General features: G+C 37.8%; 1 protein-coding gene across 1 annotated transcript; it reads right to left on the bottom strand.

Annotated features, from left to right (window-relative positions):
• Positions 1-1,902: 1,902 nt before the first annotated feature.
• Positions 1,903-13,792, bottom strand: LOC145992158 (uncharacterized). The gene is made up of 4 exons (XM_083128438.1): positions 13,336-13,792; positions 9,902-11,129; positions 6,810-7,062; positions 1,903-5,924 (listed from the first exon to the last, which is right to left on the bottom strand). The coding sequence occupies exons 2-4, from the start codon at positions 11,103-11,105 to the stop codon at positions 4,691-4,693; spliced, it is 2,691 nt and encodes an 896-aa protein (XP_082984564.1). The 5' UTR covers positions 11,106-11,129; positions 13,336-13,792; the 3' UTR covers positions 1,903-4,690.
• Between the last annotated feature and the right edge of the window lie 19 nt (positions 13,793-13,811).

Here is a 13,811-nt window from a genome sequence, read left to right as displayed (position 1 = left end):
AAGTTTACTTTTGCACATTATGGTGCATTGCCAGAGACAATTACAATTATAGCATCCATGAAAATCTTCGAGGAATCTATGCAGCAGATGATGGAAGTGCCAGGAGAAAAGGGGTGAGCTGTTGCGGAAAAATGGTAACGGGTAGTGAGTGCAAATGAGGACTTGAAACAATTGAAAACAATTTGTGATATTCTAAAAGGTGAAAATGCTGTTACCAAAATGAGTCCAGCTACATTAGCTTGTTATATGTATGTTGCAATAACTTCTGTCGAAGTAGAAAGATCATTTTCTATTATGAAAAACATTCTCTCTGACAGACGACTATCAATGAATGTTTAAAACTTAAAAAGCACCTTGTAGTTATGTGCAATCACGACGGAGAAAATTGAAATGCTCTTCCCAATTTAGATTTTAACATTTTGCCAGAAATTATAGATAAAAGTAAGCGACTTCTAAATGTGCCTTTTTTCGGTTTATTTTGCTTTTTTTTTCATTTTTAGTGCCTATTTACCACATTGTAAATGCCTTTTTGCCTTCCTATTTTAACGAAAATAAATGCCTGAACTTCCGGGCTCTACTGATAAACTTTGGGAAAGTACGAAATATTGTTTCCAAAATACGCATATCTAACTTCTTTACAGGCCTGTAACTTTATCATCTCATACTAACAGAAAACAATATTACTGAATTTGGTATATATCTGTGCATCCTATCACAGATATTTTTCGAGGTCTGTGCAAGATGCATTTGCCCAGCTGAAATGTTCCCACATGCAAGTTTGTTTGGAAGATATTTTTTTTTTTCAGTACAGTCATAACTTTAAAATGCACCAAAATTAAATAAATGCTATTTATTTATTTTGTTAACCCTCCCTTACTCGCACGTATTTTCCTAACACCGATGCTCACGTGGCGTCTGAAAGATGACCTGCGTTGAAAACATATTTTTTTGAGGATTATTGTGGTTCAGACGAATCTAAATGTGAACAGAATTGTTCTTCAAACCAATATACTTAATAAAAAAAATACAAAACCTACAACTTTAATAAGAAATACAAAGCTCGAGCAATACACAAAAAAACTTACAAAAACACATTATTTGTTTTGGGCACAAATGCAACAAATATTCATGTGTTCTCCTGTGCTTAGCACCATGCCATGAAGCGTATAGGGGGTGTGGGGTAACACCCCACACTTTCTTGATCCGGTCGTGAGTGGGGGTGACGTGATCAGCACCACACCCCTGACTGCCTTTACCCCCCAGGTACACATGTTATTCGATGCTGGGGCCGCTTCCAACGTTAGAAAATTTCCAGGATTTGAACCGGCCGGGGATCGAACCTGGGACCTTTAGCATGGTAGTCAGATGCGTTACCGACTGAGCCACTGCAGCCACAAACCTACATATTTAATAAAAATACAAAACTCTAGCAATACACAACAAAAACTTACATTTTTAATTGGATAAAACACATTATTTGTTTTGGGTACAAATGAACCCGTGTTTTATAATAGATGTTGTGTGTACAATTTTGTAACACAAATACTCACGTGGCATCTGAGAGACTCGGTGCAGACAATATCACTAATAAATTCTCACCGCACAAACTTGAACTGTCGTAGCTCATTGTGAATAATCATTTGCTCATACCAGAAAGGTACCGGGTCGGAGAATACCCAAGCTAATTCATTTCAGAAGTTATCGTTACTGATAGACTCTCGGGTGTCTCAGATGCCGTAGGAGCAACGGAGGGTTAAAGAATGATACTAGTAAATAAAAAATATTTCTTAAAAGTGTTACATACTTTATGTCTTAAAATATGGCTTTAGATGGCGAATCATCATCAAGTTTCTTGTGTAATTCATTGCACATCTTATCCTTAATGCAATAATTACAGCCTATCTTAGCACAGAAATTACAACACTACATCGATTTTCCAGTTCATCTATTCAACAACTGTATAAATAAATACATAATCATCTCTTGTAGTCACATAAACACTCAAAAAATAAAAATTCATCATCTTGTCATTACAATACATGGAATCAGTTACTTTTTGAACTACATTGCATTTTACAGTAATATCTTCACTAGACTTGGTAAATAATTAGAAATACAAAGGATGCATTTTCATTATGTCTTCATGAAAAGAATTGCCAATTTCATAAATTAATGCATGAAGAAATGGCATGTGTGTAGAAAATATATTAAAGTTTGTGTAAAGAATCTTCAAAAGGCAATAGAACTAGTCAACTATTGTTTGTGCATGGAATCACCAAGTGCAATTTTATGACAAGGCAGTTCGTTTCCATCTATATTTTTTTATTTGGAATAACACATTAGTGCCATTATAGAAGAAAAACCTTAAAAAACTTATTATTTATTAGTCAATATCCTGATTACACACCCTTTAAAATGTTCAAATTTTATTTCATTGTGAAGTAAAATAATAAATTTAGGCTTTGTGTATCTGTTTATCCTGCTAACTGCTAAGCACAATTTGAAATTAAATGTTTTCAGTGCCATCATTAATGTTATAATAATGCTATTTGCGATTGCATTTTACAAAGCTTCCAATGTCATCTTCTGCTGATTTCCACTCATTTCAATGAAAATTGCACATTTTATACTTTGAATAGTATAGTGACACACTCACATGAATCGTACTGTAATAATGTTGGAAAGGGAAGTTCTTGTACGGAAAATCAGTGCATTCTCTTCATGCATAAATTGTTCTTATCTCAGTAAACACTAAAACTTATGTTTTATGAATACTGTATACCCTTCCCCAACAAACTTCCACAACACACAGAGGATATGAAGACTTAACAAGTTAATAATGCTTCATTCATTAAGGCCTCATTTTGATGGTACAAGGGTCATTTGAAAAGTTCTAAGAATGACCGACAGATGGCTGCAGGAGTTCAGAATGATGCATGCCAATGGAATCCCCCACCCTTCATGCACAGTATCATCCAGAGTGTCTTCCTTTGTTTTGTGTCGAGAGGGAGGAACAGCAGAGCAAGTGTGAGTGTAGTGCAAAATGGAGAAGATTGTGCATCGTGCAGTGATAAAGTACTTCATGAAAAAGGGAATGAAAGCGACTGAAATTCATGCCGATATGGAGGACACTTTAAGGGACTCTGCTCCTTCATTTGCCACTGTGTAAAAGTTAACTACAGAGTTTAAACATGGTTGTGAGAGCTTAGAAGATGACTCGTGTAGCGGAAGACCAAAATCAGTAACGAAGGCAGAAAATTGAAAAGGTCCATGATATGGTGTAGCAGGATGGTCGTCTGAAGCCATGGACATCTCAGGTGAAAGGGTGTTTCGTATTTTGACAGAAGAATTGGAGATGAGAAAAATGTCTGCAAAGATGGGTGCCACGTTTGTTGACAGTCAACCAGAAGCTAATGCAGATGCGAGTGTCCAATGAATGTCTGGCCCATTTTAAGAACAACACAAACGATTTTGTGAGCAGATTCATAACTACAGGTGAAACGTACACGCCAGAGACAAAAGAACAATCAAAGCAGTGGAAGCATCATGATTCACCACCACGAAAGAGGGTGAAGGCTATCAAATCAGTGAGAAAAATCACAGCATCGATTTTTTTGGGATGTGATCGGGCATCTTGTTGATAGATTATCTCCCAAGTGGACACAAATATTCGTGCAAAAAGACCAGAATTGAAGAAGAAGAAAATCACCATGCATCAAGACAATGCCCACCCACACACATGTGTTGTTGCAATGGCAAAAATCGACAAATTGAAGTATGATTTCCTGCCACTCCTTATTTGCCTGATCTGGCACCCTGAGACTTTCATCTCTTCCCACAGCTTCAAAAATTCCTTGATGGAAAGATTTTCATCAGATGAAGACGAGAAAATCGCTGTGGAGGACTATTTTGCAAGCCATGAGGAACGTGCATTTTGTGATGGGCTCATGGCACTGGAACATCGCTTGATGAAGTGCATTGCTCTCAAGGGAGTATGAACAAAAATAAATCCCAATTTAACAGTTAACTGTGTTTTTTCATTGTCATTCTTAGAACTTTTCAAACGACCCTTGTACACTCCTGTTCACATAAAGTGGCATATTTTATAAGGTTGGACAGTTGAAGTATGTGCCACTTTATCTGAATAGGGGTGTACAAGACTGGTATTTTGTATCCTGTACATATACAGCCACGAGATTCTCTTTTTCTGTTTGGAGTGATAAATTTTTAGGATGATTGCTACCAAGATACTGTGTGACCAATCACGGCTGACCTACAGATTCTGAATACTTCTAAGAAGCATAAAAATAAAAAAGTGTAACAATGCATGGGTGGTAATACATAAACGATACAAGGAGGAGGGTTCAACTTGGTGACTTCATCCAACTGGTGGATCTATTGGGATGATGCTGTGCTGCTGATAAACCTGCTCTATGGGATATTATAGTTTTTTACTAAGTTATCTGACAGAAAAATAAATGACAGTGATAAGTGTGAGCCTCTACTATAAGACTGCATACATACAGGTAGAAAATAGGCAGTAACAATGAGTTTTGGGAAAAACTTCGATGCCAATTCAAAACTTGGAGGAAGATTCCTTTGAGTGCCACACAACAGAAACTCTTATGACGTTAAATCATAGATGACCATTCATATTTATAGCTATTGGCAAAATGCAGTAACACAAATTTCAAAACAAATGACATTGAACATGCTTTATGTATTCTTTCTGGCAGGTGAACTGTGCTTTACACAACTGGCAGAAAATGACATCATCTTCCATACTTGGCATGTTTGCTTCTTCATCAGCCGAATCTTCTATTTCACGTTCGACATTATCATCAACCTCAATCACTTCTACAGTTGAAACCTCATCTGTGCTCTTGTTTGATCCAGACTTCACGAAACTTGTTCTTTCATACACTATTTTCTGAACACCTTCTGGAAAACTGTCCAAGTTAACATTTAAATTCTGTTTAGCAACATTGTTCATGGCATAAACGGTAGAGCAGTCTTCCTCAACAGACTCACCTTTTATATGAACAGGCTCTTCAACACAATTTTCATTATTTGTGTTCACAACAGAACGGTCTGTCCTTTTAACTGGACGTGTATTTGATTTCCTCTTCGGTTTCCTCCTAATTGCATTATGCTTTGTCTGATTTCTGCTAATTTTTGTGACTTTACGTCCTGTTCCTCTTTTCCTCACGTTTGTTCGTGCAACTTTTACATCTTTTTCTGGTAATTTTGTACTTTTTCTTTTTGCACGAGACAACAAAGGGCGTTTGTACCATTTCCCATGAAGGTCCTGTTCCTGATGCACACGCTGTAAATGTATTTGAACAAAATATGCACAAGAGAATTTTTTATCACATATTACACATTCGTACAGTTTCGTTCCCATGTGGGTCCTTAGATGCTGCTCCAGAAGAGAGAAATATGCAAACGTTTTGCCACAAATCTCACACGTGAGAGGAAACTTATCAGAATGTTTTAGCATGTGCACTTTCATATCCTCTTTGCACGGAACTGACGCACCGCAAATATCACACACGCAAGGGGTTTCTGCATGGACCTTTGTATGTTTTAGAAGTGAATTCATGTTAGGAAATGATTCACTGCACACTTCGCACCAATTATTTTTCTTCACTTCCTGCCTTAGTTGGTTCACGAGGCTTTCAATGTATCTTCCGTTGTTGTGATTTGTCTGTGGTTGTGAATTCTCAATACTTGCTATGTTTCTCTTGTGACATTTCTTCCTTCCTTTGCTTTCTGTCCTCTTTAACTCGTGAGCATCTTTCCAGTCGGTGTCTGCCATGTCATCATCGTAATGGTCTTGGGCTGCATCCATGAAATGAGGAATATCATAAAGGAAATCCTCATCTCTCTTCCACTTTGGCTCAACTTGTTTCCTACTGCTGCGTCTGAAAGACAAATAGAAAATATTAGATGTTGGATTGTTGTACTATTAACCACTGTTATTAGCTTCTATGTGTACCTGGGCCACGCTAACTCCCAGCCTCCATTCACAGTGCAGAACAGTTATTTTGACAAAATCCTGTTTCCCTGCTGGCCGCTTCAGGAGGAGGGATTCTACGGTTGCTACTTGTTGCGCCAACAGCGATAGGCCTAATTGGCTGCTTGACTGCATCATAGGTAAACACAGCAACAGAGGGTGATTGCCATAAAGGTTGGTTCCGTGTTGGGAGTTAGCTTGGCTTAATGCTACATTTCAGATACTGGGTCTGTCTCTGTGCTAAGTGTGGTGTGGTTGTTTCTATCTTGTCATTTGTCAGTAGCCGTGTTCGGGGAAGAAAGCAATATGCATGGTTATAGCACTTTATGTAATGGATAGTAATTTCCACATGAAGGATGGCAGAGGTCGCCAATAGGTCATTTGTTTCAGAAGGTATGGTTCATGTACATTATGAACTTTGTTTTGGCTATTTTGTAAAAAAATAAGTGTACACTTTGCAACATTTTATGAAAGAAAACCAAACATATTTATTTGCTGGGAGCTTACTGTTACATGCAGGGTGCCTGGAAGAGGAATTTTCCCTCTGGATATTACGTCCCATCTCAAATGTTGCAAATGTTTATCCCTTGGATGGATCTTTTGCATATAAATATTTTACCATATTTGGTCACTCTCTTTACAGACCAAAATCAGCAGTGGGAAATAATGTAATGTTGCCAGTTCCTCCGCCACTGCATCATTACTTTTCCAGCAACAATAAAAACCTAACTCTGTGAAAAATTACTCAGACTCACTACATTAATATTTCGTTAAAATTAATTCTGTTTTTTACCTTCTTTGAATGCATTTTTGGTCACTTGTAGAACTTTCACTGGATTTCAAGAAATTCTTCTCATCTTCTGATCCTATTTTATTGTTTGTTGCTTGTTCATCTTCTCTCTTCACTTGTATCCGTTCATCATCACTCTCCTCACCTTCAGCATCTGAAGTGTCTTTGTCACTGTCTCTGCTGGCTTGTTCCTCCTCTTCATCTTCAAAATAATCACTTTCATCTGATACTGAAAGCTCCCGACACCTTGACTGACCTGTTACGAGAAGCATTTCAGAATCAATAAATCATCAAAATCAATATTGGTTACTCACTGATGTACATTTAAGTAAATTAACAGGTAAGTAGCACAGAAAAGAATAATAGACAACACTGAAGCCTCCAACGAGTGCATGCATACCAGAATGATACAAGTGTGTCCCATTTTGTAACCTTTTTAAGGCGAAGAGATACAGTTACGTACCACGTTTGCATTTATTTGAATATTGTCGGAATGGGGAATGCTACTGAAGAAAAATGTGGGGTACAAGAGGATATGAATTTCTCCATATGTGGCAGGTCGAAGCACTTTTCAAAGGTGATTATTAAGCTAGATACAACCTGTAAAAAATATGACGAATAAGAATTTTCGGAATCCCGTGTATTCCTTATTGGGAATCAACTTCAACATCAAGTTACGGTTAATCAAATGGAAGTTTCGACTTTTCTGCTGGGCAATCACTTCTTCAAACTGCCCTCTTCCCATTAATATCATTTTCTATTCCATCCGAAGTTTGATATTCCCAAGATAACAAATCAAAAAATACTCTCATATGCCCAATACATTTCTCCTTGCCTCCTGGCAGTGTTACCAAACCTGCTGCACATAAAAAAGCTAAATTTCACCTTAAATGGAGTTAAAATCTGACTTTCAAAGAGCTAGATTTACGAAGTGCTTCTTAGAGTAATGTTAGTTGTCAAAGGAGTGGGGCACTGCTATTACCGTTAACTCTAAATTGATAACAATTTATTCTTAGTTTTCACCATCTAGATCCGGCGGCATCACCCATCTCATGGTCGTACGAAATCGAAAATAAAGGATTCCCTCATAACAATATATGCCAATTTCATGTCAACATGGCGCTATAAAAAAAAGTAGCTGGGGATATAAGAGGGGATGAGGCGACGCAGCCAATATAACAATATCACGTCACGTGCAAAATGTATAATCATGGCAAAAGTTGGTCTATGTGGGCCGGAACCAGTGATGGTATCATAGTGAGGCATGAGAGAGGGTGCCCCAGTTCACAGGCAAACGAGTGCATGAAAGAGCCAGATCTGGCTTCAAGAGAGCTAAGCTGGCAACACTGACTCAGAGGGAAAAGCTGGGCAGAGACTGTCTTGCATGCCCTTAAAACACATTGCTAATTGGACTTCCCATTCACGGTACCTTCTTGTACACTCCTGCTCATATAAAGTGGCACATCTTATAAGGTTGGATAGTTGAACTGTGTGTCACTTTAGGCTGTGCAGTGAAGGCATACTTTGTTCTAAGTGTCTTCTATCAATCTGATACATTGCGAGGAAACTTTTTAATGTTCTCCGCTCTTTTTTTATTTTACTCATGTATATTTTGGGTTGTCTAATATGGTGAACCAGCATAGTTTAGAAGAGGCTGAAGCCTGTCTCTAACTTACTTTTGAATGAAAAATGCACCAAAAATCTGACAACAGTGGAAGGTTATTTTTAGATACACAATTGGAGAATGTTCCAGCAGAAGAATCAGTTGTTCTAATCAGACTCATGGCAAATGGCATCGAAAGGATAACTTCTTTTGTAGTAAATAATAGGGATCACAAATAACATGAGAGGCATTGGGTATGCTTCCACGTGAGTGATTTTATTGATATGTATAACCTAGCAACGGAACCAGTCAATGTTTTTCTTACATTTTTCAATCATCTTAGAAAAAAATTGACCCACCATTGTGAGCACAATTGGATAATGGGCTTTGAGCCACAGAGTTTAATTTGATTACTGTAAAAAGTAGCCTTAGGAGAATCTTTTTGTGGATGCAACCCTATCCCAACAAACCTACCAACAAGGATATCTTGATAAATCTGAGATGAAAGAGTTGTGAAATATATGAAAACTAAAATGTAAGCTGTCTTTACACACATGAAGTAACAACTTAAGCAACTTACAAAATCACAAGACACTAATACATTGCCACAATTGTAAATAAGAATTTGTGACATTTATACTTAACTTTGATAACAATTTTGTAAGTATTGACATTTTTAGTGTGCATATTTGATTTGACTTCATTTACGTTTAGCATTCTCGTCTGCCACTTTTGGCTAATTGCAACAATGAGGATGAAATTGATTAAGGGATGCCCAGGCCAGTATTCGAACCTGTGACCCCAACGAGGAATGATTAAGTCATGAAAATGAAAGGATAGGTGGTACATCCCACGAGAATTAATTGCTTGACAACTTTTTCAGTAATAATTTATGCATTTATTTTTGTTTACTTAACATGTTCCCACCCGTAAACAACCATGGTTATTTTCAAGTATGTGCTTGTATTTGCCCATAAACGACTAATGTTGTTTAGCTGCAGTGTCAATATTTTTTCATTTTTTGGGTATTTTCTTACCCTGCGTTGATTGGAACGACAAAGGGTGCACCACATGACTTTGAGGAGAGGTGCAATGCAGTACACCAAATTACCGAGGGCTCCATTCTGATCCTCGGAGGGCCAATGGGAGTCATCAGTAGGGGATACCAGCAAGAACCCTCAAAAGAGGCTGGGTTCCTATCCACGGGGCTGAAGAAGTCACAACAAAGTGTCATTTGCAGCCTCCAGGGTGCCATTGGAGGACACATTTTTTTTTTAGGTAGTTAGGATTCAGAAAATGCATGAGATGGCTGTTTAAATGCTCCTCCGAGCTGGGTGTCAATGTGTTAACATGCTGTTTGTAAAAACCTCATTTGCTTATGACTTACACTTTTTAATTTCACAAAGTGTAAATCTGACAAACTTTGCCCTTCCTTATTTGCAAAGCTAATGAGTCTGACAAGTAATAAACATGCTAAAAAAGAATTACTTACTTGTTTTTTTTCGCTTACACTTAGAGTAATCAATAGCACCAGGATCTAGTGGGAACAACCCACATGATTGAAACGAGTATTGCACAACTGCTGGAGTAACTATATCTTGCAATGCTCTAGCAAAAATCCGAGCAAAATTGCTTTTGTCCACAACATCTTGGCCAACAATTTTGTCCCAGGTATCTTTCAGAGGCCCAAAGAAGTCTGTCTTCACAGGATGCATAAAATGTACAGTTCCGGGTGGGATGGAGTACAGGATTATCTGAGCTTCCTCAGCAAAGTCTGTGATCTCCGGTGTTAGGTGACTTCTGCGTCCATCCATAAACAAGATCACAGGACGTTGAATGCTAAAATGTACCAACCAGTCATTGAAGTGGTACAGATACTCCAGGAAGTTGGATGCCTTCATGCATCCGTTATCACTGTAGGAGACTACACAATTTTCTGGTGCCTGCCATGCAAGTTCATAAGGGAAATAGTCGTCTCTATATATTATCATGGATGGGGTAATGAGCCCTGCAGCAGAAAATGTAACGTGCACCGACAGTCTTTCATCGCCAACAGTCAACTTCCTACTGAACAGATCTTGTAGAAACAAACATATTCGTCTTCCCTCAAACGTGTGGAAAACAACTGAAATATCATCGCACCCAAAAATGCGAGAGGGGCTTTGCAATATGTCCACAGCGCCCATAGCTGCCATGAATGTGGCCAGTTTGTTAAACCATTCCTTAATGTCCGACTCGTAGGTATGAACGATTTCCGTGCTGATGGCTGCAAGATCATCGTGACGTCTCAGATATTTTTTAGCCCAGTGAGCACCGGGCTGTCGGCCTTCGAAACGATCGGGGCTGTCGGACAAGGCAATGATGTTCTCTGCTGCCTCCCTAAGTTTCACACGTGTAACCGGAAATCCATAAGCAACCATTCGGAATGCCCAGTTAGCTAGAGCGGTCTCCTCTTCCTTCGTCATACGAGTTCCACCATGCTGGATATACAGGGGCCTCTTCCCTAGAATTCTGTCATGAAGGGTGGATTTGGAAACACTGAACTCATTTGCAGCTTCTCGTACTGTGAGTCCACCAGCTTGATATGCTTTTAGAGCTTGTTTCAACCTCTCTGCAACGATACGATGCCGGAGCACAGGATTAGCTGCTGTTGATTTTGATGTACCTCCTCCTCTAACCCTAGCTCTCTGATGCATCTTTCTCAATTAACTGTAATTACCCTGAAAATAAAGAGAAAAGAAAAAAAACCTTGATTAAACATGGAACATGACTTCAAATAATACATAGGCACATTAAATTCAACTTTCTGGATAAAAAATACCTAAACACATTTGGTAAGGTTCAATGGGGTTTAAACTTCAAAGTAGTGCCTCACAGTCCCAGTCCCCTAAAGGAACCAAGGTGAGTATAAAATTTTGGCACATAGTACAAACTTGCAACCAAACACATGATGGAATTTTTTATGCAGAAGTGTTGTCTTTGTGAACATACCTGAACTGGCTCTTGAGTTACAATATTCAATTTCTTATAATGCAATTGCTTGCAGAATTGGTGTGTTGGCATTGAATGTATCTCTGTAGTTTTTCATGTTGAATTTAATGATTTGTAAACATACACACAGGTTGAAACTATTCAAATGGTCCAAATTACTGATCTAAATGACCAAAATACCAAAAAATAGACCAAGTACTGACCAATTTAATTACAGCCTATGGATAAATTATCATTTTAAAAGTGAAACAGGAATTCTATTAACAAACTGGCATCAAACATTGGCTAAGCCTTTTCATTGAACATTATTGTACTGTATGCCCCCTGTTTTCATTTTGTACTAAAATTTTAGTAATCTGTAAACAAAGGTGACTTGGTAACAAAGTGGTGATTAAGAAGAAAACAGCCTTCGAACTAGAATATATAAATATGTATCCATTTTTCAGCAATTATGGAGAGTCAATGTTCATGAAAAGATATCATAACTGTGCATAGCTATGTGGAGAATTATGACACTGTGTGTCAGTACAATAATTGCTAAGTTAGAAAAAAATATATACAAACAATGTCTTATATTTAAATAATTTGAAAAAAAATGGTAACAGTTTCATACATCGGAGACACATTTCTTCAATTTTACACAAGAAAGTACTTACTGAAATGAGTTTCTCCAAGTTTTACAACGTTCGTCGAGGTATTTTCTTTCATCGTGGAATATATTTGACCTGGAAATCATGCACTTTTCAAGAGAAATATCTCACCAACGCACGATTGCCATTGCTTTCATTTGCTTGCCCTACAACAACCGGATGCTGCGAACGTTTGATGACGTGAGCCCCTGTCAGTGTTTCAACCCCATCTTTTTTTTACTATGCTTGCCTAACGTAACCAAACCTAACCTAATCTTATTGGAAATGGTTCGTGGGGCTATCCGTCAGCTACCCGTGCATAATGTATAATTTCCACCGGTGACGAACACAATAGTACCGGAAGCGAAAAAAGGAATAAAAAAAAGGCCCTCAGAATGTGAAAAATTGAGTTTGTTTTCATGTAAAAAGCATAATGGCACCTTGAACTATGTTCTGCAATAGACAATTTGTAAGTACGAACCATGCGAAACACAAAATATCCGATTGTAATGTGTCTCCGATCTATGAAACTGTTACCGTGATGATGTGATGGAATTGGTGAAGGACACTCACAAACATCCATGCCCAGGCTGGGATTTAAACCCGGAACCCCTGGCATCATATCACGATGTGCTATCCCATGGGCCAGCTCTAGTAACTTGAGTAGTCCCACAGGCAGATGAAATATAATGATGAGAAACAACTGAAAATGCATACAGAGTATTGTTGTTATTATGTTTTAGTTCAGAACAGGATACACTCCCAATTTTGATAAGTGAGGTCATATCCCTCCTATAAAATTTATGGGTGCCCTACTAAAATTATGCACCAAAATGTTAGTTCTTACATAAAATCTATGTGTATATCAATAAGCTGGATGGAGGCTGGACCTACAGTTTGAAGTGATATCTGAATCACTCAAATTTGTCCCCACCATGGATTTAACCAAGAAACCCTTCATAGAGGGATAGGGTCTTCCAATTTGCTCTTGTAGTTACTAGGTTATGTATTGAAGGTAAGTTTAAAGTAACCTACCTGACAAAAAAAAAACAACAACTTGTGTGACTTTGGGGAAGAAAATACGTCATTTAACTATGATATTAAGTGTGAAATTTTACATTTACACTAATGAATTGCGAACTTAAAACTTCAATCTTGTGCTTGGTGTATTAATAGTGTTATGTAATGGGGAAATTACATATATTACTTCATTAGCAGTACATACACACATATATACTTTGAATCAGGAAATACCTCTATGTCCTCAATGAAATGTTTCACTTCGACAATCAAATAGTGAACTTACGTGGTTCAAAGCAATGAAATGTTCAAAATTTCCAACAGCATCACAAGACGGACAAAAGTCATTTCTCCGCTTTGTCCATTACATACTTCGAAGCACCACACAATTAATAATAAATAGGTGTTATTTCTGCTGAATTCCAAACAAAATCTTTGTGTACATCGTATAGCCGATGCATTCTGATTATAAGAAGCGAGTTGTGATTGGATGACGATTACGTTGCTTGTCCGAGAATACGTATGGCTGAACAAAACTTGGGACTCGTCCGAGCATGGGTATCTCTCTCATTTTATTATTGCCATCATCACGTATTTTGGATTTTCCAGTGTATGTTATGTTAGCGATTAACATACTGTATTTTTTTTGTTGCAGAAAATAACTTTACGTAGTAACACAGGACCACTGTTGCAAACCATAGACAAACTATGTGAATCAAGCGAGGTACTTTAGAAACAATTTGTTGGTAATAAAAATATTAT

Source organism: Lepisma saccharinum, chromosome 9 (assembly GCF_977018435.1).
Source record: "Lepisma saccharinum chromosome 9, izLepSacc3.1, whole genome shotgun sequence".
NCBI lineage: Eukaryota > Metazoa > Arthropoda > Insecta > Zygentoma > Lepismatidae > Lepisma > Lepisma saccharinum.
Note: the sequence above shows the minus strand (reverse complement) of the source record. Positions and strands in the feature narration are given on the sequence as shown.